The sequence below is a fragment of the Diabrotica undecimpunctata genome, chromosome 3, assembly GCF_040954645.1.
Source record: "Diabrotica undecimpunctata isolate CICGRU chromosome 3, icDiaUnde3, whole genome shotgun sequence".
NCBI lineage: Eukaryota > Metazoa > Arthropoda > Insecta > Coleoptera > Chrysomelidae > Diabrotica > Diabrotica undecimpunctata.
In genome coordinates this window covers 93942155-93969776 of record NC_092805.1, presented here as the reverse complement: position 1 = coordinate 93969776, position 27622 = coordinate 93942155, and the positions used below count along the sequence as shown (strand labels likewise).

The following is a 27622-nucleotide window of genomic DNA, read 5'->3' as shown; positions in this document are numbered from 1 at the left end:
GTAAATAAAATGGAATTGTTATATTTCACAGAATAATTAACAGGTAAGAAATATTCAAGTTTAAATAATTTTATTATGTCTGTTACATTAATTACCTAATTGTTAATGAGGGTCAGGACACCTTGCGTATTTTACCTATTGTAAAAAGATTAAAAGATTTGTATTTATTGGGTACATCCATAGACCTGGGCGAAGTGTACCGCCAATCAAAGAGTGGGGGCTGCAGTCGTAATAGGATTTTAGATTAATACCGCCCTCTTCACTATTATTTAACTTTGGCAATAAATTGCAAATATAGCCCCTCTGTACTGTCCCTGAGTGTATTTTATGCTGAATGCAATAGTTTTTGAGTAATTTTTAAAAGTAAACACCAGTGCACATTCATCTACGCACGATCACGTCTATAGTTGATTTTTAACTCTTGAAAATTAAAAACGTGCATTTTTTTATACCTTTATACCCTAGACTTTACTCCCCCAAAATTAGAAGGTAAAGTGCGGAATTTATGCCCAGTGTTTTAGGTGAAACATATGAAGGTAGCAAAAAAAAATAGAAAAAGGTTGAAGTAAAAGTACAATACAAAAAAATTATTAAAAATACCTTTTATAATTTTGTTGCAGAATTATTGGCTTCTTATAGAGGGGTAAACCATTGTGAAGGTTTGTAAATAAATTGGAAAAGCTTTGTAGCACACAGTGGTATTTAAAAATCACTTTTTTTATTTTAACCCTCTATTAAGGGTTAGTTGAGAGGCGAAAAATTAGTAAAAATCGAGCAGAATCATGTGGTATTTCAAAATTTTTATTTGAATTGGCCATAATATAGCTTAATATGCGAGCTTCCGCTTAATAGCTTAATATTGACTTTCCACAAAGAGTAGATAAGAAGTGAAAAATTAATAGGTTGATAATAAATTTGTAAAAACCTATCAAAACACTGTGGTACTTCAAAAAATTTTTTTTTAATTCTGCTGGCTCGAATATTTAGTTTCTGCTAGTTTGAACCTTGAGCCAGCAAAATCGCTCCCATTAAGGGTGGTTTGGTGGTGAAAAATTATTAGGGTGGTAATAAATAAGTGAAAAATGGGTGAAAAAATATAACGTAGGTTAAATTGGATTCCGCTCATTTGTCCCCGCTAGCTGAAGTGTCCTTCAGAATTAATAAACTCTGAATTATTGGTAGCTGTTATTTGGCATTTTATACAACACTCGAACAGTTCCATAACAAATCTAATATTACTGATCTTGGATAATCATGAAAACCACTTCTCCATTGAGACACTAAATTTAGCAAAAGACAACGGAGTTACCATACTCACTTTACAGCCACTGGATGTGCCTATTTATGCGTCATTTAAAATATAATATAACAGTATGCTATGGACTCATGGATGGTGAGAAATCTAGGAAAGTCAATTTTTCATATGGCTGAATGTGTCGAATATGCGTTTTATAAATCTCTGACCCCCAGTAACATAAACGCATGTTTCAAAAAATACGGAATAGTGCCTTTTATTTTATACATATTCGATGCGAGTGACTTTTTGGTTAGTAACGTAACCGATAGAAATGAAATATTAGGGGAGAGAGATACAAATCGTTAAGACTGTCAGTCAAGCTGCATCAAAAATTTTATGAAATAAAGAAATTGTCGACACTTATGAGAGACGTCAGCTTTTTAGAAGCCTAGAACAATTGTTTGGTTATCCCAAAGCAGAACTCCGAAAAAATCTAAAAATAAGAAAAAAAGCCAAAGCAAAATTGTATCTGATCCGCCCGAGAAGTTCGAAATCGAAGAAAAAACATCATGAGAAAAAAGGAAGCTATTGCTCTACCTAAAACTCCAAGAAAGAATTAACAGAGAGAACTTCAGTTGTTGCACTACCATCATCCAACACTGACCCTGATTCATTTGTGTCTGATTCCTCAAATGCCGACTCATTCACAGATTTTGAGGTTGGTCGTAATCAGAATTTGCCTGAAATTAATTTTTATGTACTGGTGGAATTTCGTGATACAATATCAGTTTTTTATGTAGCGAAAATTATTAAAGTAAACGACTTTAAAATTACATTTTTGCGTTATAGTGCTAAAAGTAAAAACACATTTTTGTTTCCCGCTGTTGAAGACATATCGCATGTTATTAAAAGTGACATTAGATGTGTGGTGCCACCAATTCTTATTTGCGGACGTACAAAACTCCAGAAGTCCTTTATTTCATTTGGCATCAAGTTCGATAAAAGAGATATTCGTTGAGAAATTTGATTTAACTCGTTTTGTTGTAGTTTATGTATATATAACATTTGATATTTTAAAATTCCTATATAACGAGTGTTTTAAAAATTTTAGTTTTTTTGGATTTGTCTCAAGCCGGTCCACTACTTGGGCCAGGTTGAGACAAAAAAGTGTTTTTAAAAATGCTTAATAAAAAAAAACTAGTTTGTGATAACAAAAGGCTGATATTTTTGTTTATACATAAATAGATTTAATAATTGCATTTTGAATTTAAACTAAAGAAAATCGGTAATAAACAGCTTAAATCATCAAAAATAGGAAAAATATCTCAACGTGGTCCACTCTCCCCTAGATGAAATCTTATATTGGCCTTGTTTTTACAAAGCAAATATTAGTCTTGGGAAGAAGAATGAGAAGGGAAAGACCCAGAAGGAAATGGATAGATCAGATCGAAGAAATGGGAAGGAATAAAGGCAAAAGTATTGAAGTCTTAAATACTATGGCCAAAAACAGAAATGCAACGAAAAAATCGATAAAGAAAAACCAAAATCCTAATCCGACGCCTAAGAGGGCAAAATAACATGAAAAGAAGAAGAAAAAAGTATTTAACAAAATTTAACACATATCTATATATTTACACTAAACTATCAAGATACCGTTCACTATCTGTATCGTTCCTGACTACATTCGAAAGTTACAAATTCGAGAATCCCATTTCTTATAACAAAATTTGCAATGCAGTATTTATGCTAAGGCATTAAAAAACAAATAGATATGATGCAATAATTTATTTAAAACGAATATACGAATGTACAATCATAGAATTTCATTTGTTATGTACTGGTCCACATTAAAAATTTATTCTACTTCTCATCTTCTTCTCTAAATATGAGATTTCTTCGAATTGTTTAAGCATCTGAAACAAAAAAATATATATCACAAATCTAGTTAATTTTTTAAAGCTTAAGAATACGAATGCGGTTGCAACTGTTATTGGTTTATAGTTCGGTTATATTTCGTTTTGAGAGTGTGAGAGTATATTTATTTCTAATTAATAAAGCACAAATAAAATAATAAATCTTATTGGAGCAATTAACTACAAAGTACACATCGAATTAAATGTACGTATTATGACTGATTTATTTTAAGTATGTACTTCATATAATTTCTAAGAATATAGAGACAGAAGCAAAAATATAAAAAGAGCATGTAATGTAGAAGACATAAATGGATGGGTGACACGGAAACAGGAGTGGAACGAACACATTAGTAGAATGGCAGACGATAGAATAGTACTAATAACACGAGATAAGTCACCAAATGGACGAAGAAATATTGGCAGACCAAAAAAAAGACGGTGTGATAATTTAAACAATTTAGGAGACTAATATTGAAGAAAAAATACGCTTTAAAGCCTACATACAAGAAGGAAGAAGAAGAAGAACGTGCAGTCACCTGATATTAACTTAGCTGTTAGTTAATCAGTACAAATTCGGTAAAGCATCAATCAAAATACTAGATATAGCTGGTACGACCAATTTTTAAAAGCGTTTGTCTTTATCGTTGATACAATATGTTAATATTTTCGAATATATGGTCAAACGATCCAAAACAAACATTTTTATCAAAACGTTAATGGCAACAAGTTAAACCACCTCAGATTGGCTGACGACATAGTGATTATAGCGAGCACATTCGACGAACTGCAAATTATGATGGGAGAACTAGCAGCCAACTGCCAATACGTCGGCCTAAAAATGAATATGAAAAAAACAAAAATAATGACAAACACAGATTACCCCTAACGTATAACTATAAATGGCAGTGAGATAGAGCCAATCCAGGAATATATATACCTAGGCCAAATCCTGAGACTTTACAAAGAGAACCAAAGTGCAAAAATTACTAGAAGAGCAAGACTAGCATGGACAGGATTTGGAAAACTTAGTTGGATCCACGAAAACTATAGAACAACTTACTACAGACACATTAAAAAGTATCTATATATCTCATATCTACAAAAAGGAAGGAAGGAAGAAGAAAAAGACAAATAAACTCTAGTTTAAAAGTGAAATTCAAAAGGAAACAAAAAATTAAAATAGCCTTCTAAACCGGGCCACCCAAAAGCGAGGATCTTTTCAGCTAGTATGATAAGAAGCTACACGAAAGAAACAAAGTACGTACACAAAATCAATAAAAGAGATATTTATATATAAAAAAATTCTTAAGGTGCTGAAACTACTTTTTTGTGACATGTATAATTTAAATAATATGTTTTTTATGGGATTAAGCCACAATTATTGGTTGTAATGAAAATCACATTTTAAACTGACTAATATTTGTTAGTTTATATTTCCCCTTCGGAAATTCTTTTCAAAAAAGATAACTATACAAATTCTGCAAAATGTATAACAAACGTTTTAACTAATAACAAAAACTTTGAATGTACATTTCCCAGAAATGTATATCTGTAATCTTTGTATCTTGTGTAAATGTAATCTTTTTATATATAATAAACATATTATTTAAATAAGAAATTATATTACTCCAGTCGTCAGAATAGAAAATGCTGAATTTCGGTCAATGGAAGTGATAAATTTTAATGATTTAATGAGAATCATAATGGTAAAAATCGGGCAATGTTTACTTATTTAAAAGCTTTATAAAAACTGACTTTATTTACAGCAGAATGCAAAAATTCATACAAAAGCTGCACTTTGATCAAAAGATATAGAATTTTTATCGTCGAGTCTATAAATGTTATTTAAAAAATTGATTTCACCCTCGTGATACATTCAAAATCGGCTGTCGATTCAAGCGCTGTTTCTGAGAGAACAGTTCATTTTACAGAAAAACTGCTGATTTTTTTTATAAAACTTTTTTTTATAACATTTTTGTTTATAATTATCTCAGCTACATTTCTCGGTTTAAATATTTTTTTACGGAGAACAGATTCTTGGTAAATCGATGTTATCTGTTTCCCCTCGGCGGGGGATTTTAGGGGGAAGCCCAGAGGTGAAACTGGCAAACTTTTTTGCAACTTTTTTGGGATCCCGAAATTGGCCTTCTCAGCAAAATTCAGCTTGTGAGTCTTGTTTTTAGAGATCAAATCTATGACTACTGGCCTATGCAGTTATAACGTATGTCATTAAAGTTTTCGAAAAATTTTAGATTTAAAGTATTATTGGGAGTTAGTCAACCAAAGTTAGTAAACAACTTGAAAGATATGGACAATGTCAGTTTTGACAAATACGGTTCGTTAAGATGTACAAACTTAATATTCGTCAAAGTATTTATCGTTTAGTTGCACATGTATCAAAACACGATATTGTAAGAATTATTAGTGCTCAAAATATTTCTGTGTCAATGATTTACCAGACAATTAACCCATTAGTTCCCAACGTTGCGTAAACGCAACATTTTTAATTGCATTTTTTTTTTAAATGTATCATTACTTAAATATAATTTTTATTGCTATATTTTATTTAAAACAGGACATAAAATACGAATCTAATAAAATATTTTAAAATAACTAAAAAGGTATATATTTTTTAGTTTAGTGAATATTGAAAAAATCGAAAATTCTTTTTTCATATTTTTGTCGATATAATTTCCGTACTAAACATAAAATTATATTTCTGAAATTATCAATTTATATTGATATATCTATCAGTAGAAAAGATTGTGTGTCGTATTTCAAAAATCTTTTTTGGTTTTTGCATACCTAATCGATTTCAATAATGTTGCGTTTACGGGACGTTGGAATTTCCTATAATAATTCCTAAGTTGACAGACTAACGGATTTAGATAATAAAATTTAAATTTTGCATTTTTGTTTGTACAATAATTTTAATTTGATTGGATAAATGAAAAGAACATGCAGTTTGGAGTATTTTCTATCCATAGATGAGGAAATGGTGCCATATTTTGGAAGACATAGTTGTAAGATGTACATAAAAGGAAAACCAATTAGGTTTGGATTAAAACTATGGTCTCTATGTAGTTTAAATGGCTATTTATTTAAATTTTTACCTTATGGTGGAAAAACAAGTGCTTATGAACACGAGTTGGGTCTATAAGAAAACGTTGTGCTGGACTGTTGTCAGTGATTGAATGGAAATCTAATCATACCATATTTTTTAATAACTTTTTCTCATCTTACAAGCTATTCGGTTTGCTAAAAGAAAAACGCTACTGGGACGATCCGCGAAAACTGTACTTGTAATAGTACAATGGAAAGTGTAAAAAATATTAAAAAACAAGATCATGGTACTTACGATTTTTTTTACGATTCTGAACAAAGTGTATTGTTAGCTAGATGAAATGAAAATTCTGTAGTGACAGTTGCAACAAATAATTGTACCATTGAACTTCTCGCAGTTGCAAAAAGATATGACAGGAAAGAAAAGAAAATCCAACAAATTCCTCAGCCAAAATTGATAGCTGAGTGTAAGTATAATCAACATATGGGTGGTGTTGATTTGCATGATAACAGCATATCAAATTACAGAATAAAGATAAAAGGAAAGAAATGGTGGTGGCCCCTTTCTATAAATGTGATTGATAGTGTTATTGTTAATGCGTGAAAAATAATATATAACGTGGCAAATAAAACCAAAATGTCACAATTAGATTTTAAGTTTTGCATAGCAGTTACACTTATGAAAATGAAAGTACCGCTCAAGGAAGATAACGTTCAAGGAGAGGGTATATCGGCTTTAAATGATCCAATCAACAATCTTACTAGATCCAATTGTGGACAACCATCCAGAAACAGTTTGTTAGCAGAAGTTATATTTGATAATGTTGGTCACTTCATTGCAGAGGAAGAGAACAAAGCAAGAAGAAGATGCAGACAGTGTAAAAGTACAAGTGTATATATATTTTATATATATATTTTATATATATATATATATATATATATATATATATATATATATATATATATATATATATAAAGAAGTAAACGTTAAATAGTGGGTTTGCAGCAATAAAAATGAAATGTGTACTCTTTTAAATTTTTATTCCAAGCTTTCGGACATTGGTTATGTCCTTCATCAGGGAGCTACAAATGTGATTAAGAAATTGTTGGTGTTGGTATAATTAATTAAAAATTGTTTCTACTTACAAACTTAACGAGGTTGTATCAACAAAGATCTATTATAATATTGATAAAATTTATCATGGTCTCTCATCTATTTTAATATATAAAAACTATTTTTATGTTTAAAATTTTAAAAAAATTATTACTGTAAATACAAAAACACTTAATTATTCTAAATAAATACGTGACATTATTTTGACAAAATTCTTTTAAATGTCAATTGATAAATTGTTGTTTGTGTTATTATTACATTTATCTAGTAGTAACAAATAGGAGAACATTTCATTTAGATGGCCAATATCCGTTTTATGATTCATTGTATTATTATTTTGGCAAATGTAGGCCATTTCAAGAAAAAATCTTTTGGTGATGTTACTTTCCTGTTCTACTACTTTGATGTTATTATAATCTATCTGATGCCCATTTTTAAATACATGTTCACCCAATGCAGTTTTTTCAGGATGCAGTCTATTATCTGACTTGTGGGATGTAATGCGATCTTTAAGGCATCTTGATGTTTGACCATAGTATACTTGTTCACATGATCCGCACGGTATACAGTAAACAACATCTGTTAAAGACAAGAGTGCGGATTGGTCTTTAAGTTTAGAAAAAACTTTGTTAACTGTTAGTACCGTTTTATGTGCAATTTTGATATTATTAATTGATGAAAAAATTCTACTTAGTTTCTGTCCAATGTCTTTAATGTATGGAAGAGATACATATCTAATTGTAGTTTGTTGTGGTAAAGGATCTACAGGTCCAATTCTATCTTGTGATACAGACAGATTTTCTTCGTTTCTTAAATGACTAGTTAAATTTTGTGGAGTGTTAAATAAAATTTTCTTTAGTAGTATACTTGGGTATGAGTTTTCAATGAATAGGTTATAAAGAATTTTTAGATTTTTTGTATGGAAAGCGGTATCGCTGATTTTAAGGACACGATTTTTCATTTCTTTAACTAAATTCAGTTTCATCGAATATTTATGGTATGACCAATAATTTAAATATCTGCCTGAACTGAGAGGTTTTCTATACCAATCAACCAGTAAATGGGTACCTTTTCGTATTAATTTGGTATCTAAAAAAGGTACTGAACCTGTAGTATCTTCACATTCTAATGTGAATTGAATGTAGGGATTGTAACTATTGAAATACCAAAGTATATCATTTATCCCTTTATTTATAATTCACATTAGAATGTGAAGATACTACAGGTTCAGTACCTTTTTTAGATACCAAATTAATACGAAAAGGTACCCATTTACTGGTTGATTGGTATAGAAAACCTCTCAGTTCAGGCAGATATTTAAATTATTGGTCATACCATAAATATTCGATGAAACTGAATTTAGTTAAAGAAATGAAAAATCGTGTCCTTAAAATCAGCGATACCGCTTTCCATACAAAAAATCTAAAAATCCTTTATAACCTATTCATTGAAAACTCATACCCAAGTATACTACTAAAGAAAATTTTATTTAACACTCCACAAAATTTAACTAGTCATTTAAGAAACGAAGAAAATCTGTCTGTATCACAAGATAGAATTGGACCTGTAGATCCTTTACCACAACAAACTACAATTAGATATGTATCTCTTCCATACATTAAAGACATTGGACAGAAACTAAGTAGAATTTTTTCATCAATTAATAATATCAAAATTGCACATAAAACGGTACTAACAGTTAACAAAGTTTTTTCTAAACTTAAAGACCAATCCGCACTCTTGTCTTTAACAGATGTTGTTTACTGTATACCGTGCGGATCATGTGAACAAGTATACTATGGTCAAACATCAAGATGCCTTAAAGATCGCATTACATCTCACAAGTCAGATAATAGACTGCATCCTGAAAAAACTGCATTGGGTGAACATGTATTTAAAAATGGGCATCAGATAGATTATAATAACATCAAAGTAGTAGAACAGGAAAGTAACATCACCAAAAGACTTTTTCTTGAAATGGCCTACATTTGCCAAAATAATAATACAATGAATCATAAAACGGATATTGGCCATCTAAATGAAATGTTCTCCTATTTGTTACTACTAGATAAATGTAATAATAACACAAACAACAATTTATCAATTGACATTTAAAAGAATTTTGTCAAAATAATGTCACGTATTTATTTAGAATAATTAAGTGTTTTTGTATTTACAGTAATAATTTTTTTAAAATTTTAAACATAAAAATAGTTTTTATATATTAAAATAGATGAGAGACCATGATAAATTTTATCAATATTATAATAGATCTTTGTTGATACAACCTCGTTAAGTTTGTAAGTAGAAACAATTTTTAATTAATTATACCAACACCAACAATTTCTTAATCACATTTGTAGCTCCCTGATGAAGGACATAACCAATGTCCGAAAGCTTGGAATAAAAATTTAAAAGAGTACACATTTCATTTTTATTGCTGCAAACCCACTATTTAACGTTTACTTCCTTACGTTGTCAGCAAATACTTCTGGTTCATTATATATATATATATATATATATATATATATATATATATATATATATATATATATATATATATATATATATATATTGAACAATATTAAAAAAATCGAAAATTCTTTTTTCATATTTTTGTGGATGTAATTTCCGTACTAAACATAAAATTATATTTCTGAAATTATCAATTTATATTGATATATCTATCGGTAGAAACGATAGTGTTTCGTATTTCAAAAACCTTTTTTGGTTTTTGCATACCTCATCGATTTCAATAATGTTGCGTTTACGGGACGTTGGGATTTCCTATAATAGGCGCCGCTATATATGTGTGTGTGTGCGAAGTGTAAAATATATCTACATCCAAATTGCTTTGAATAATTTCACAAAAATAAAAATTTTTTTGTTCTGGTAAATCCCATCATTACGTACACGCAACATTTTGTTATTAAAAAACTAAGATATTTTATTTTTTTTTTAACTTGATAAATTAAAAAGTATTTAGATATAATTTTAGCAATAAAATGCAATAAAAAAAAACAAAATTTGTTTTTTCTTCTACTCTTGGGAAGTACTGGGTTAAAGAGTCGGCGAAAATGGTATACCATGCCTTAATTTACTAGAGAGAAAAAAGAAAGAAAAAAGAGATCCTAAGTACACACCAGCTTAGTTAGAAAAACTTTCTAGATGTTGTGTATTGAGACGTATTCATTTTCATAGTAAAATTCTCATTATTGATGATAAAAAGTATTTTACTTTATCCAATTCCGAAATGAAGGGCAACGACGGATTTTTTTGGTATGGTGTGCCTCACAGCCTTTTGTTGGGCGTATTCGCGGTGAAGCTCTCAATGCTGACAATTACGTTGACAGATGTCTTACAAAGCTTGTTCAGTTTATAAATGAAATCATATTTTCAAACGTGCCTCAATCCCTCCAAATGTGCTTCAGGCCAGACTTATAGAAGAGTTTTGGGCTGTTTTGAGTCGAATGGTGTATAATAATGGCTAAGAAGCCCAAAATGAAGATAAGCTAAGGTAAAGAATTTTCCAAAAATTTCATGAGATCGACTAAGAAACAGTCCAAATGCGTATTGCACATACCAGAGCAAATTTATGTGCCATTGAAGATCACGGACCCCTTTCTGTTCTATAAAAATACATTATAAACCTTAAATATATAGACTTAATTTCCTGTATTTAGTTAATAAAATAAACTTAAGTAATTTACAATTAGAAAATACACATTTATTTTTTTTTGAAAACTTTAGATACACGCGTTACAGCTAAAATATATGAAGAAATTATTTACCTTGTTATCCGCTGTTGACAGCATCATTTCGTACCTCTTCTGCATCCTTATATGCGAATCATTTGCTTGGGCAAGTTTGACTTTGTAAGCATCTGTTACATCCAATACAAGGTCTTCTTTTTTCTTAAATATGCTTCTAACATCCCCTTCTAGCTTTAACATACTGATACTTATAGCTTGACGTATCTGATACATTAGGTAATTTTGTGCAGCAGGCGTAAGTCTTGTGTTATCGCCCAATGTGTGTAAACATGTCCCTATTAGAGTTTCCATACTGACAGAGGCTTCACTGATATACTGTTGTAATCTTATTCTGTCATTCCTAATTTTATCATCGAACCAGCTATCATCAGTCAACATTGATAAACTGAAACTAGTATCTTCATCATAATCGTTTTCGCAATTATCCACAGAAGATATTGGGCCTTCATCACAAACGTTCATCAAATGTGTATAGTTTTCAACATTGCTTTGGTGGGAACGTTAAAGTTTATTCCACCTGCGCTTGATAAACTATCTAAAGACCGTTCCATTTCTTGCCATCGGAGCTGTCTTCAGAATTGTTATCAATAAAAGAATATGATTTACTCCGCTTAAGTTGAAAATTCTCGGTCATTGGCTGGTGTTCGCCAACTATTCGTTTGGTCTCATTCTTTTGTAGTTTGTATTTTAACCGACATTCTGGAATTAGTTTTAGGACGATGTTTTTGAATTTATTTTTCGTTGGTGGTGAAGAAGTAGAATTGTTTGTTGAGCAAGTAGATACATTTGCCGAGATAGCTTGGTTCTGGAAAATAAATATTGAATATTAATTTAAAAAAAGATAATATATAAATATATATATATATATATATATATATATATATATATACTCCCTCTATAACGAACACGGTTATTACGAGGTTTCGCTTATAACGAGGTATATTAGGTCCCGTGAAATTTCTATTGAACTATAACTCTCAATAGCGAGACAAATTTGGTTATAACGAGAGGTTAGATTGAAAAACGTGTTTTTTTTTAAGTTTTTGGCCCGGCCGTGGCTATAAATAAATACCTTTTTTAAGTGTCCCATAATAAACTTAACTGCCGCCCGCAATAAACTTCTTTATAATAAATACAACTATTTCACATCTTTAGAAAATAGATAGTAGATGATAGATAGAATGATACTGGACAATTTAAAGCATTCAAAAATGACAGACTTCTTACAATTGCAGAAGCAAATAGTTTATGTGATCCTTGAAAATACGCTTTATACATTATGTAGTTGAAAAAAATGTAAGTACAGATTTTTTGTTTTAACGTATATCATTGACAATAAAAGTAAACAACTCTTTTTTGTTTTAATGTATTTAATTAAAAATAAAAGTAAATAACTTTTTTTCAAAAACGCCATTCAAACAATATTTATTAGCATCTTATATTGCTCCGAACGTCTTCACTATGGGAAGTAATGTTTTAGGAAACTACATATTTATAAGTAAGCATAGTATTATTGTTGTCTGATATAACGAGATCGGCTTATAACGAGGTAATTAGTCTGCCATTTCAGTTCTCGTTATAGAGGGAGTCTACTGTATATATATATATATATATATATATATATATATATATATATATATATATATATATATATATATATATATATAGATCTAGCGGTTAATGTGGGCCCCGTACTAAAACGGTATTATACTAACTCCAGGAGAATATACACCGTGTATATTATTATCTGGGTAGCGCTTTATGTAGACTCCGACCAACACGTAGGATTAAATGAACTCCGTAATAGGGTAAAACACTTTTGGGATCCGTATGTATTCTTCCCCGTACACAACTAAACTCCTCCGATGTTGCCAATAATTTGATTAGTCGTAGATTTTTAAATTTTACAGCAGGTACGTTTTGGAACTTGAAATTTATTTAAATATCAATCAATTTATTCATCCCGAAATTTCACAAATACTTGGTTAATGTAGTTAAATATTTTATGGTGGTAATTTATATTACTTGCTTTAATTATTTTAAACTTAAGTTAGTGTCTGTTATAAGCTTGGAAAAGGCAATTTTTATGTATTAGTATTTTTTTAATGCATTGACACTGAAAAATTTATTATATAAATGTACGTTCCGATGTTTCGATTGCTACGTTTTATGATGTACAATATTTGTTTCATAAAGTAGTAAAATTTAAATTATAATAATTTGTAAATCAATCTTAAAATTATAATTTTTTACTGTCTAATTTCAATATTTCAATTTTAAATGTAGGGAATTCAATATCTTACTATAATACTTTAGTATGTAACTTGTAACAGATACTAAAATAATAAGTAGGCATAACACCTAATTTCGCTTTAACTATAAATGTATCGTATAACGTAACGTAGCAATCAGTAGTGAATCATTACTCAGATAAAATATTTCGGTGACTTTATGGTAATTTGATTATAGCCAACATATCTATTACAATTATTACATATAATATGTTCGGTTGTTTTAAAAAATACTTTGTCGCTTGTAAATTTTGTATCTTTCGTGATCAGGCATACGAGTATTTTATTTTTAATTTAGAAGTAAATGTATATATAATATTCTTTTTTCTGTCACTTATTTTAAATATGGTTCACTTATATTCTTCTTGCTTATTTATTTTTATTCGTAATACTTATAACGTACGTAATAACGTACCCGTTGTTGTAAAAAGCTACAACGGGTACGAAAGATATCAGGTATCAGGGGTGGTATTTGTCAATCTAAATGCCGCCTACGACACATTAAATTAGAGGACATTTCTCCAAAAACTGTATGACAAACTGTAAACATCGTTTTATCCGCGTATATCTACAGAACAGAAGATTTTTCGTATCATTCAATGGTAATATGGAGAACGCAGACAAACGGTCTCGCTTGGGGTAGCGTAATGGCACCTACACTGTATTACATTTACACAAATGATCAACAGATACCAGTAGATACTAGGATTTTCATGTAGACCATACATTGCACAACCAAAAACTTTTGTTGCTGGAGTGGAGAAAAATCTAATAGATGCCTTAAATATAATAAAAATGAACTACGATTTAATTTTAAGCCAAACCCCGAAAATCTTAGGAACGCTCCTTCAATTTTCCCAACACAGGCGCTTTCACAAAACTGAACATCCAATAGTGTGATGAAATCCTTGAACTCTGAATTTCCTATAAATACCTTGTAGATAGTTTATATCGCACGTTGTCAATCACAGAATCTTGTTTAAAACTAAAAGGCAAACTAAGGACCAGAAATAGTATGCTCCGCAAGCTTGTCAGCTAAAAATGGGGCGCATATCCTTTCACCCTTAAAACGTAAATGCTTGCACTTTTCTTCTTGCTTAACTGTCTTTTTCCTTTTATTCCGATATACTCTGTACGAGTACTAGAAACCAATTCGTTAAGGTTTTTTGCTTAGTTGAGAAGATATGTTGTGGAATGCAATTTTTAGATTCCCCATGTCTCTAATAACAGTTTTATCAACGTCTGTTTTTCCTTGCAATTCTTAGAAGGCACAGATTAAAGCAAAATACTGAATTTGGTTTCAAAAATTAGTTTACGTTTTTTAACCAAGTTTGACATCTTGGCGTCTATGCATGTGTCCGATCTACCTTAAGCGATTTATTTTCCTAAACAATATATTTATAAGAGCTTTCTTTATTTAGTATGTGTTCTTATTCTATACGGATTTGTAGCAATATGATAATGAGGTTAAAAAAGTTTTCTTATTATTTTTCTTTCAAATATTCGGAGTTCTTCCTTATTTGTTTTAGTCATTGTCCATGATTCGCATTCATGTATTAAAATAGGTCTTAAGTGAATTATGCTCTGTATTGAATTGCTTTCTTCTGTTGATTCGCTTGTATTTGGTTTTTATTTTGTTGATTTTAAGTAAAACATTTTTCGTGCTCTCTTCACTTTGTTGAAGATGTCGTTTGCGGAGAGAGTTTCTTATAAGATCAATATCATTAGCAGATGCTAGGACTGCTTTGTACCTTGAGCCATTAATGAATTGCATTTTAAATAGACGTTATTTCTATTTTAGTAAGCTGTTCATTAAATTTTTGAATATTTGAATCGAGAATCTGTATTTTATTCAACTGTTTTATAACACAGAGTTTCTTGGCGCCTATCTTCATCTCTGTTATTTTTTTGTTTAGCGTATCATTATTTTTCTTCCTATGCCGTTCCCATTAACGGAGGTTGGCGACCACATTTCTAAAAGTATCTCTGTCTTTTGCAACGTGGAATAATTCGTCTACAGTCATCTTTGTCCAGTCACGAATATTTCGCAGCCATGACTTCCTCTTTCTACCTATTCCCTTTTTGCCATCGACTCTACCCTGGATGATGGTCTGCAGAAGACTTTATATTCCTTAGTATGTGTTCCAGGTATGCAGTCCTGCGTACTTTTATTGTTCTCAACAATTTTTTGTCTCGACCCATCCTTCTCAGCACTTCCTCATTGGTGACCCTGGCAGTCCATGGAATTCTTAACATTCTCCGGTATATCTAAAATTCAAAGGCTTGAAGCTTCCTAACTATTTGCGCTTTTACCGTCCATATTTCTACTCCGTACAATAGTTGAGACCAGACGTAACATTCAACAAACCTCAGTCTCAGCGCAGTATTAAGATTTTTGTCACAGAACAATTGCTTGAATTTTAAGAACGCTGCCCTTGCCATTTCTATTCGTACCCTGATTTCTTAGTCTGAATTTAATTCTTTGTTGATGTAAGCTTCCAGATATTTATATTTTTACTCCCGCATCATTATTAAAAGAATTTTGCTGAATGTCGATCTAGGGAATCCGGTGGTATGTACATGATGTTTCCATAACCAACGTTCGAAAATTTGTCTTACTGTAAAGTCATGAGGATTTTACTAGGAAATATAGTGCTGTTTAATAATAATAAAGTTCAAGCAACAATTCCTATATGCACTAACTTGGTACTGATATCTCTGCTTCCCGATACCAGGTAGCAGTCCCGAAAACATTATAACTGCTACACTCATGCTTCCAATTATCCAACGATTAGCCAGTCCAGGACTATACGCCTTATTATGGTACTGATATTGCTGCTGTCCCTCATAAGTAAATATAATATGCAAGAAAGGTTTTGGCAATTTAATAGGATTTTGTATGTTAGAATATTATTTCTCCGAGAAAGTGAAAAATATCTATTTGCTATCCGGAATTAATTCACAGATTAAATATTAGAATGCTACAAAATAATGCTATTAGCAGCAAAAAACGGTATGATAGTAAGTAATGAGAAAACTAAATAAATTTCTTTAACATACAAGAGAGAGGACGTAGAGTAGGGCATAACGTAACAATAAACCCATATAATTTTGAAAGATTGCAGCGTTTTAGGTATCGTAGATAACGCTGTCACATAAGAAATAAAATGGAATATTCAGATAGCTAACTGATGTAAATATAACTTACATAACACTTTTAAACCCAGAAGTCTAATACAAATCCCTAAAATCAGGATACATAAAACAGTGATTAAACCAGTGCTATTGACTTAAATGTGACGAGAACGCTGACAAAAGAATGTAAGTAAAACTTAGGTATTAATTAGATCAGGATTACTAGAAAAGCCATCAGAATTATTTTCCAACTTACAAAGGTCCGAATACTAACCAATACCGAACCAGAACTAATGCCAAGGTCTAACAGATATATAAAGATAGCAACGTCATACAAGAGACTAAATCTCAACTCCAAAGTTACGCTGGCTACATCCAAAGGCTTTCTAATAACTGCATTGCCAAGTTAAACTGGGAGAATGCCCCGAGAGAAAAAATGCCCTTAGGACGTCCACGAATCAACAGGGGAGGTAACATATGGTCAGATTTAGGAATAATGGAACTACCTACCGACCCATCATATTTATTAACACATGCCTGTACAACCAACTGCTATCCAACCTACAATCAATACTTATCTGTTGGGAACTATCAAATCCATTACATGTAGTCAAACGAAGTAGGCTTAAAAAAAGTTATCTTAGGAAAGACACTAAAGAAATATTGATACATATTTTTAAAACGTTATTTACGTGGCTAAGTTTTCAATAGGAATGAGGAGACAAAAAGCAGAAAAGCCAATAGAACCTTGTTGCGTTCTGACTATACTATGACGATAACCTTTACAATATAAACAATACTTGAGGCAACTGTTTGTCTCAATTTTGTCATTCAGAATAATTATGTCTGTATTTTTTAATTTGCTAATTTCCATAGATTCTAATTTCCATAGAATCTAAATATATCTTAAGGCCTTTATTTTAAATATACTTTTTTAGTAATGAAAATACGTAGATAGAACCTGGAATATACATTTAACCTTTAATCTCTGGGATAAATCCATCTCCTAAACAATGGCGCCGATATATTTAGTTAAAATTCTGTGCACTTATTTTAACCGTTTATGTCCTTATCATTCATATATGAGTTGTGACCGATATTACAAACTCATTTACTTTTCACAAAGAGACTCCATAGTAACTATACTTATTACTATACAAATCTGATTCGAAATATCGTCAAAAAGTAACAGTGTGTAAAATTAAAATTTTTAATGAAAAGTTAATTAGCCATTTCTTATGGGGTTCAAAAGAAAAGCCTTTACGAAAATTTGAGTACAAATAAGACCACCGTAATCAGTTGTACCCTGGGTAATGAATAATTAATTAATCGGCTAATCAGAATCACCCGGTCAATATGATTTTTGTCAATTCGGTCCTTTTTAGGACCAACTATTCTAATTATGTCTATAAATATTAAGGACATATCTACAGATAAAGACACTTTACTTTACTTAAGCTTATCAGACATATGCGCTTAACACAAATGTGACGTATTTCTACTGCAGGAAGCAAATAGAGGGCTAAACCTAGGGTATTTGGTATTAAGCTGATCGCTGAAAATAACGAAATAAACATAATAAATGCCGGCAAAGAAAAACATAAAATGAGAGAGGACAAACAAGTCAGCTGAGGAAACCTTTCAACGATGTTGAGTTTGGATCCACTATCCACGTATATTATGAACAATACTACGGCTCCTGACTGAGGATCTAAGCACAAAACTAATTATAAAATTTGGACAAAAATAATACAACAATGGCTAATATACAAAGAGTGTAGACAAGCAAAGCAAAGACAAAGTTGTGGCCTTGCTTAAACCTGACAAAAACCCCAACGACCACAAAAGCTATCGGCCAATATATCTATTTATTTTTTCAGCTATACAAAATACTTCTGCATATGATCCTTAATATAAACCGATAGTAGAAGAAAAACTTCAATTTAAAGATAAAAGTGGCTATATATGACAGGATAGATCATGTTCGTTACACATACTAAATCTTGCCCAACACAGCGAAGACGCATATGAAAAATATCAGACATGAGGAGTGGTATTTGTCAATCTAAATTCTGCTTACGACACCTTAAATTAAAGCACATTTCTCCAAAATCTATGTGATATCCCCTTAGGTAATAAACTCACTTGTATTATCCGCGTATGCCTACACAACAGAAAATTTTCCGTATCACTCAATGATAAGAATAGAAGATGAAGATGGAGAACGTAGTAGAACGGTCTCCTTTGCGGTACCGTAATGGCACCTACACTGTATAATATTTACACAACCCATACCAGTAAATACTAGGACTTTTATTTTGTAGATGATACATCTATTGTTGCACAACCAAAAAAATTTTGTTGATGAAGTGGAGAAAAATCTAAATATCATATCTTAAACACAATAAAAATAGATTATAAATTAATTTTAAGCCAAACCCTGGAAAAAGTCAGGCGGGGCTCCTTCAATGTCCCTAACAGAGACGCTTTCACAAATTTGAACATATACCTGAACCAATAGTGTCATGAAATCCTTAAACACACTTTGTAATTCACAGAACTTTGTTTAAAACTAAATGGAAAACTAGAACCAGAAAAATAATATTCTTCGCGAACTTGTCAGCTAAAAATGGGAAGCATATCCTTCCACTCTTAAAACGTAGACGCTTGAACTCTATGCTTCTGCTGCCGAATATACCTTGCTTGTATGGGTGATATCAATACATACTTAACACGTAGATTTAGCTATAAATTAGTCAGCCAAATTCAGCGGATATTAAGACTCACATCCATACATAAGCTCTACAATATCGTAGTTATCAATCCACATAATATCCGAAGATAAGTAGCTGGAGAACAAAAGAAACAATGTCTAGATTCGTAACATCCACTCCACGAATAACAACCCATTTTATGACTAGAATCGAGGAAAAACTAGCTAGACCAACACATCTGCAAGACATACAAAAAAAAATAAGCTGCTTCTCGCCATCTCAACCCTCGAAAGGAACTTCCTTATGGTAGTTATCTTTCTTAAATCTGCAATGAGGACTCTTGCCTTCAAACACCGGTTAACCTGTGTGAATCTGGGGTGATACAAGATTCATTACACTTTCTTAGTTGACTTTGCCATTCCAATCGCTCTTTTTTGAAGGGACAAGGTTTATTTATTTGAACTAAACATGTAAAGTACAGTCAGTAAGCTATTACTTATATTGATCATTGCAAATTTGACACTAACTACACTTATATTGACTACATATTACCCCTAAATAGGAGATAAAACATTCAGTATGTAATATGGGTGTAAGTATGTAATATGGGTGAAGTGGTATAATTGTTGTTAGATAAATTAAGCATTCTTCTTTTTTTTGTGCACTACTATCCATTTTTACACAAAAATATTTATTGTAGCACTTCAATATTTATTTTGAGATAACTTTCTATCCAGAATTATCTGTAGTACACAGATAAAACAAGAAATAAAATAATAAAAAATCTGTATAAAAGATATCATAAAACAATGGATAAAATAAAAGAAGTTCTTATCTATCGAATTCTTAAATAAAACGTATGAAGACATACTCACGTTAACAAAATACATTAGGAAATTTCCGCATGTGAAAAAAATCCAATTTGGTAACAAAATCCTTTTGTATCTATAAAGCTATTTTTAGAAAAGCACGTACCTACCAAAAACAGGTAGTTAATAGTATTCATATCTGTTACACAATGTAATACGTTTGAATGATAACAAAAATAAGGAGTCCATATAAACCGTTCAGACTATACGCGAGAAGTATACAGCTAAATGGCAGAGTTGCCAAACTATCAGAGCTTACTTAAACCGATATACCTATGGTTCCAGTATACAATGAAAAAGATCTGAACGACCCCTATAAGATATACACGTGAACTAAGCAATATACATTCATGATACAGGGCTACTTAAGGGCTCCACAAAATTTTTAAAAATTATGAAACTATACATGTTGACGAATCGACAGAGCCAATATTATGGAATGGTCAAGTGAGCTCCGTATATCGGTGTCGACTTGACCACGGAGCTCACTTAACCTGAATTTTAACATGGACAGAGTCCACTTTATGCCGTAGATATATATATATATATATATATATATATATATATATATATATATATATACATTTATATATGTATATATATATATGTATATATATATATATATATATTTATATATATATATATATATATATATATATATACAAATTATTACATATACCAAAACGCAACAGCTAGTGTTAGAGTGGGTGATCATCAAATTCAAAAATTCCCGATACAACGTGGAGTACGTCAGGGGGATACCCTATTACCAAAACTGTTCACTGCATAGCTGTTCATAGCATAAACACAAATGGAGAAAAGCCTAGCTACCTGAGGTTTGCAGATGATATTGTACTTATAGTTGAGAGGATAGATAAGGTCAAGGAAGTTTTAAATCAGCTCTACCTTTCCTTGCTGGAAGGATTATTAAAAATAAATATATCTAAAACCCAGATGATGAAAAATCTTGTAGTCACCGAAGATATATTAGGAATAAGATCCATAGACCAGGTAATGGCTTACATATACCAAGCTCACGAAATTTGCATAGGAAAAGATAAAAAACCGTTGGGCTTCTTCGTCGAATGGGCGTAAGACTGATTTGGGCAACCTTCGCCAAGTTAAACCACACTTTGAAATCGTTCGACATACCAATATGTCTTAAAAGAAAAACCTTTGATCAGTATGTTTTGCCAGTGTTGACTTACGGAGCGGAAACCTTGACTATAACAAGGAGAACAGTGAAAACGATCCATGTGGCTTAAAGGGCGGTGGAGCTTGCTGTGTGGGGGCGTTTTAGTACGGGATCCCAAACCGCGAGCTATGACAAAGATTAGGAGTCGCTGATGCTGTAAAAGAGAATAGCAACATTAAAGTAGAACTGGGCAGATCACGTGGCTCAAATGACAGATAACAAGGGCAAAGCGGATACTGAATGGAGACCACAAGAAATTGATGCACAAGGCACAAGATCAGAACAGATAAAAAATTATGGAGGAGATCTATGTCTAGTACTGAACAAGCGAAGATTGAATGATGATACAAATTAGATGTATCTGAGATGAAAATAATAAAAAACTAGTTCATGAAAAGGACATCAAAAAGAGATAAAAAAGGTATTTTATAATTTAATAAATGAAGAATTTGACAGAAAACTAGCCCAGTCCACGAAGACAGTAACACAAGCACTTTAAAAATACAAAAAGGAGAAGCAGATGGGCCAGATGATATTCCTCACAAAATGTGGACAGGATTAGGAGAGACAGAAAGAAGTTGGCTAGTAGACAGAAAAATTCCAAAGAAACTGAAAAGAAAATTCTATAATACCAGAACACAGTATCACAACGTAATCGACATCACAAAACAGCCAGTCAATATAAACGAGGAATGGACCAAAAAAGGAATAATCTTATCTAAAATCAGCCATGCCCCTTGGCTAACAGTAATACAAACAACACAGATTAACAGATTTTTAAATGGAGAACCGGTACCACACACGTAGAAAGAAGGATGAATAACATCTATACTTAAGAAAAGTAGTAAACAAGATCCAATTAATTATTGATATATTACTGTAAATAGCTAAGTCGACTGTACAGACAAATATTAAAATAGAAAAAAAGCTGCATTTGCTTATGGTAGATCTAACAGTACCCATTATTAGACTATAAAAATTACTAGAAAAAACCAGCATGACTGTATCCATCATACAGGTGATGAAAGAACTATATAGAAACTCAACATCCAAAATTAAAATTGGAACTAGAAAATCAATAGGTTTTCCGGTCTTTAAAGCACTAAGAAAATGATGCTGTTTCTTGCCAAATTTTGTTTTTTTGTTACTTGCTAAAAAATTGTTTTAATAACTGAATTTTATTTCACCAATTCTTATTGTCAATTTAAACATATTATACATGTTAAAGAAGATGACTTCAAAATTATATTGTCAATATTTTGAGTTGCGTTCCTGTGGCGACTTAATTGGAAGATAGTTCATTGTATTACATAAAATCAACACTTACTGCAAAATATCCGTCAAAAAATCATAGCATGTGATTTGTCCAAACACAACTATATGCAATGATAGCAGTAAAATTCTCCTGTTATTGAGCCCATAGCAAATCATGAAGAAGAAACCAGGAAAAAAACTTATGATACTGGGCCCCTTCTTTAACTTTTTTCGTTTTATCATCTATTTTTCAGGATTATACTTAAATCTTTCCTTTGAATTCTATGTTCATTTTCCATGCGTGTTTACATATTTGAGATCTATCAAATTCTCTATATTGTGATATAAGATTATTATTCACTTATCGTGATGATGTCACTTTGGTCATGATGTTTCACCTAAATAAAAATGTTAGGTATTTACAAGGTATTTTATAAATACAATTCTTCGTTCTTTCTTGTTGATTGTTTGGTTTAGGTTTAGATAAAAATCTCAATATGTTTGTTGTTTTGAATGTTAAAATGTTGAGTTTATTTCCTAGACTTAAGTTTTTTGGATAATCATTTTATGTATGGTATTGTTATTTTTCTCGTATTATTTCTTGTAATTGATATAGAAAAAATAAATATCTTTCATCTAAGACCAAATTTTCGTTAGAACAAGTAATTTTGGCTTTGTCATATAAGGATTTAATCATTACCTTTTAAATATTGATGTTGATGTGATTTTATTTGTAATTTAGATATCTGTTGGTGTTGGTGTTGATATTCTATACACCTGAGTCTCATATCCAGTATCCTTCTTTGAGATTAAAACATAGATGAAATATATATTAATATAACTATACAATCTCACAGAAGGATACTGGATATGGAACTCAGGTGTATAGAAAACCAACACACATCTACAGATATCTAAAATCAAACCACAACATTAATATTTAAAAGGGAATCATTAAATCCTTATATAGAGCCAAAAATACTTATTATAAGGAAAATTCGTTCGTAGAGGAAAACCATTTGTTAACATCTGTTTACAAATTAAAAAATTATTATCTTCTGTCGTTTATAAATTAGGAAATGCCAAGAATAGACCTAATGTCTATGTAATATAAATGTAACATTTCAACAACATTCCAGACAACACATTCATATCTATTGTATCTAAAACTAAACCTTACAATAAACAAAACAGAACAAAGATTGTATTTATAAAATACCTTGTGAATGTGACATTTTAATTTACTTGAAATGTCAAAACCATTATTTGTTAGAATAAGTGAACATCAATCTTGTAGTATCAAAAATAAAGAATTTGATAGATCTCAAATATGTAAGCAAGCATGGGATAATGAATAGAGTTAAATAAAAAGATTCAAGTATAATCCTGAAAGCAACAGTAAGGCTTTCTTAACTTGATTTCAGTTGATTTCATGTAATCCAATGAATTATCTTACAATAAAGTCGTCCCAGGAACGTAACTCAAAAGCAATACCATTTTAAAGTAATCTACTTGTGAAAATGTATAATACATGTGAATTGACAGTATAAATGAGTCAGATATCAGTCATAAATTAAATTAAATTAGTAGATAAGTTTTTTTACCAAGAAACAACAAAATTGTTTAATTTATTAATATTTTGTATTTTGAAACGTAAAATAAAACTTTTTTAAAGTAAAATTGGGATTTATTCCCAATAAAAATAGTAAATTTCAGTAAGATATCACAAGAAAATAGTTTCAAAACAATATTTCATTGCTTAATGTAACACAAAAGGTGTGAATAACTACTGTACTGAAAGAAATGATTCGATATTCACAAACAATATGACGCTCTATAACCAAAAAGCAATTGCGAGTGGGAGAGCGAACCGCTGATTCAATATATACACGTGTTAGAGCAAATATCGGAAAAAAGTTACAAAGAAATTTTTTAACTCTTAATTTTATATATTTATTTAAGTTTTTTGATGAAGTTAAAAGAAATAAATTGTTGAATGACCTAAAAAAATAAATAAAGAACATGGCAAATGGGTAAAGGACATAAAACTTACAATAACAAATTCAATGTTATAATATGAATATGACAAGGAATAACGAAAAAGATAAATGGAAAGAAATGACAAACAATAATAAAATAATAAGACAACGTACCTAGTTATGGCCTCAAAGACAATAAAGCCCCAGCAATCGATAAAATCTGTTCGGAAATGTATAAAAAGGTGGTGATCAAATTTTTGCAGCAATCCATAAAATAATAGTACTTTATATGGCAGAATGAATGAGCACCAGAAGAGTGGCTGAAGGGAATAATATGTCCGTTGCATAAAAAGAGTGATCAAGTGGAGTGTAAGAAATGTAGAGGCATTACTCTGTTAGCATCTACGTATAGTCAACTATACATCAAATTCAAGTAAATAGGCAAATTCTGGAAAAGTCACTAGAATATAACATAGATACACAATCTCTTCATTGACTTCAAAGCAGCATATGACAGTGTGAAAAGAACTGCATTATATAGTGCAATTATAGACTTTGAGATCCCACCTAAGTTAGTTTAGTTGACCCAACTAACAATGCAAAACGTAAGCTCATGCGTTAGAATTGAAGGAGAAAACTGTACGTTTTTTGACATTAATAATGGTCTAAGACAGGGAGATGCGTTGGCGTGTCTCCTCTTTAATATTGCCTTGGAATATGCAATCAGACAATTAAATATTAGAATGAATGGAACTATTTTTAATAGATCGACGCAAATTCTCGCATTTGCTGACGATATAGTTATAGTAGGCAGAAGTATGAGAGACATGGTGCAGTATTTTACAAGGTTTGCGGACGTAGCAAGTAAATGAGGAAAAAACGTAAATTGTGGTAAACGAGGAAAAAGCCAAATATATGTTAGTTTCTAAAAACCCTCGAAATATCCCACAGAGAATTCAAATTAACAACCACACCTTTGAGCAAGTAAAAGAATTTACATATCTTGGATCGCTAGTAAACGCAATAAACACGACAAGCGAAGAAATAAAAAAAAAACGCATAGCAATAGCAAACTAAAAAATAAAAATTTAAAACGTGCAGTAAGGCTTAATATATACAAGACCTTAATAAGACGGGTTTTGATATATGGGGCTGAAACGTGGACCATATTTCAAAATGATGAAAAACTTCTTGGTATTTTTGAGAGAAAAATTCTTAGAAAAATTTTTGGGGCAGTACATGAAAATGGGCTATGGTGTCGAAGATATAACTTTGAACTATATCAGTTATACACTATCCAGATATTGTGAAATTCATTAAAGTGCAGAGACTTAAATGGGCTGGACACATTGCTAGAATGTCAGATCACGAATACACGAAGAGATTAACATTTTTAAAACTAGAGGGCACAAGAAGCAGAGGACGACCACGAATGAGATGAATTGATGGTGTGTAAGAAGACCTACAGATTCTAAGGGTTAGAAAATGGAGAGAAGTTGCCAGGAGTCGACAGGAGTGGCGACTTCTTTGTGAGCAGGCCAAAGTCCACAACGGATTGTCGAGCCAGTTATGATGATGATGCCCTAGTTATAGCACATGCAGCAAAAACGACACTGACAAAAGAGGAAGGATAGCGGCTTAATATTAAAATAATTAAAAATAGGATAAAAAATGTTGACAATGAATACATAATAACCTAATCATTTATGCAATTGAGAATTTAATACTTCGGATAAAAGAATAAGAAGATAAAATTATAAAATTACAAAGCGGTTTTTATTTAAAGATCGTTTCATTTCTTTTAGTTTCTTATAGTATACTAAGATATTTTTACTTGCAATATTTCCTTGTATTCTATTATTTATATTAAGGAAAAAAGGCAAAAGTCGTATAGTAGGAGAAAATAAATCTAATTTCCGAAAAAAGATGATCTGCCGAAGAAATTAAACAAGCCAGGAAAGTGGAATAATTAGAAATAAAAAATAATCCAGCTATGAAAAATTCCAAGAAGTACGAGAAAAGGAAATAAGTCGACAGTGAGATTTCTAAACTAAATTGCAAGGAGAAGCAAATATATTACAACAAAAACAAAAACTAAGACATACATTAAACAGGACAGAAAATATCAAAACATGAAGATTATTCAGAGTTGAAATGAAAATACTAAGAAAGAATATAAAAACGTTTAAAAACAGAAAGTTAGGTGGGGAAATTTAAACGAGATGTGGGATAAAATATATAAACTAGTGGACCAGCTAAGGAAATATAATGGAATATAAAAAGAATGTCAAAAGATAGATGAAACCATTAAGTAGCAAGAGATTAATCGTTGAATGGAGAGAAAATAGGACGATAAAAAAAAGGTCAAATAAGATATAAAATAACATGTAGAATATGGACAAAGGAATAAACAAAATGAAAGATATTTAGTATAACTTTCCATGACATATTTTTATTACAAAAAAGAAATTTAAATTTGTTAAATGTTAAAGCATAAAATGATCCACAAACTAAAATATATATTTACCTTAAACATTTCATTTTGCGCTTCTAGTTCTGGATCTAGATTCTCCGTATCTGAAATATCACTTCTTGGCATATTTTTCATGTTTCTTAACAAATTAAATGGTGCAGAACGTCTCCGCTTATTAGCATCACTATTATCATCAGATGATTTCATAGGTAAAGAAAAACGCTTTGAAATCGATGACATCTTTTTACTGATTGAATAAATTGAAGCACTGGATGTTCTTTCTAAAATTTTTAACAAAAACTAAACGTTAAGGTTTTTGAGACTCGTATTTAAATCAAAAACTTGTTGACATTTTTAATCCCGCTTCCGCTAGTAGCTATGAATCCAGGTAGAAACACGTAAAAACTCATTAGAGGAGAATATTAAAAATACTTTCTTTTCCATATTGTCCGGCTAAAATACAAAGGAAGCCATTACGCATGTTTAATGAGGGATTATATCTGAAGCAATTGTTCTTTACAATCGATAATGACTATCAGTGTGCCTTCAAGGATTTATGTTGTACATTAAAGGAATACCTATTGACTACTGGCTAATACTCGTAACTAT

At 30.9% G+C, this 27622-nt stretch overlaps 1 protein-coding gene across 1 annotated transcript; it reads right to left on the bottom strand.

The window, feature by feature from the left end:
• Nucleotides 1-3013: 3013 nt before the first annotated feature.
• Nucleotides 3014-27572, bottom strand: LOC140435816 (uncharacterized). The gene is made up of 3 exons (XM_072524533.1): nucleotides 27068-27572; nucleotides 11122-11908; nucleotides 3014-3150 (listed from the first exon to the last, which is right to left on the bottom strand). The coding sequence occupies exons 2-3, from the start codon at nucleotides 11563-11565 to the stop codon at nucleotides 3085-3087; spliced, it is 510 nt and encodes a 169-aa protein (XP_072380634.1). The 5' UTR covers nucleotides 11566-11908; nucleotides 27068-27572; the 3' UTR covers nucleotides 3014-3084.
• Nucleotides 27573-27622: the final 50 nt, after the last annotated feature.

Excerpts from the sequence above, each read along its gene's own strand:
- LOC140435816 (XM_072524533.1), bottom strand. The coding sequence starts at position 11,565 with ATGAACGTTTGTGATGAAGGCCCAATATCTTCTGTGGATAATTGCGAA. Across the intron at positions 3,151-11,121 it reads TGTCAACAGCGGATAACAAG|ATGCTTAAACAATTCGAAGA; the intron begins GTAAATAATTTC and ends TTTTTGTTTCAG.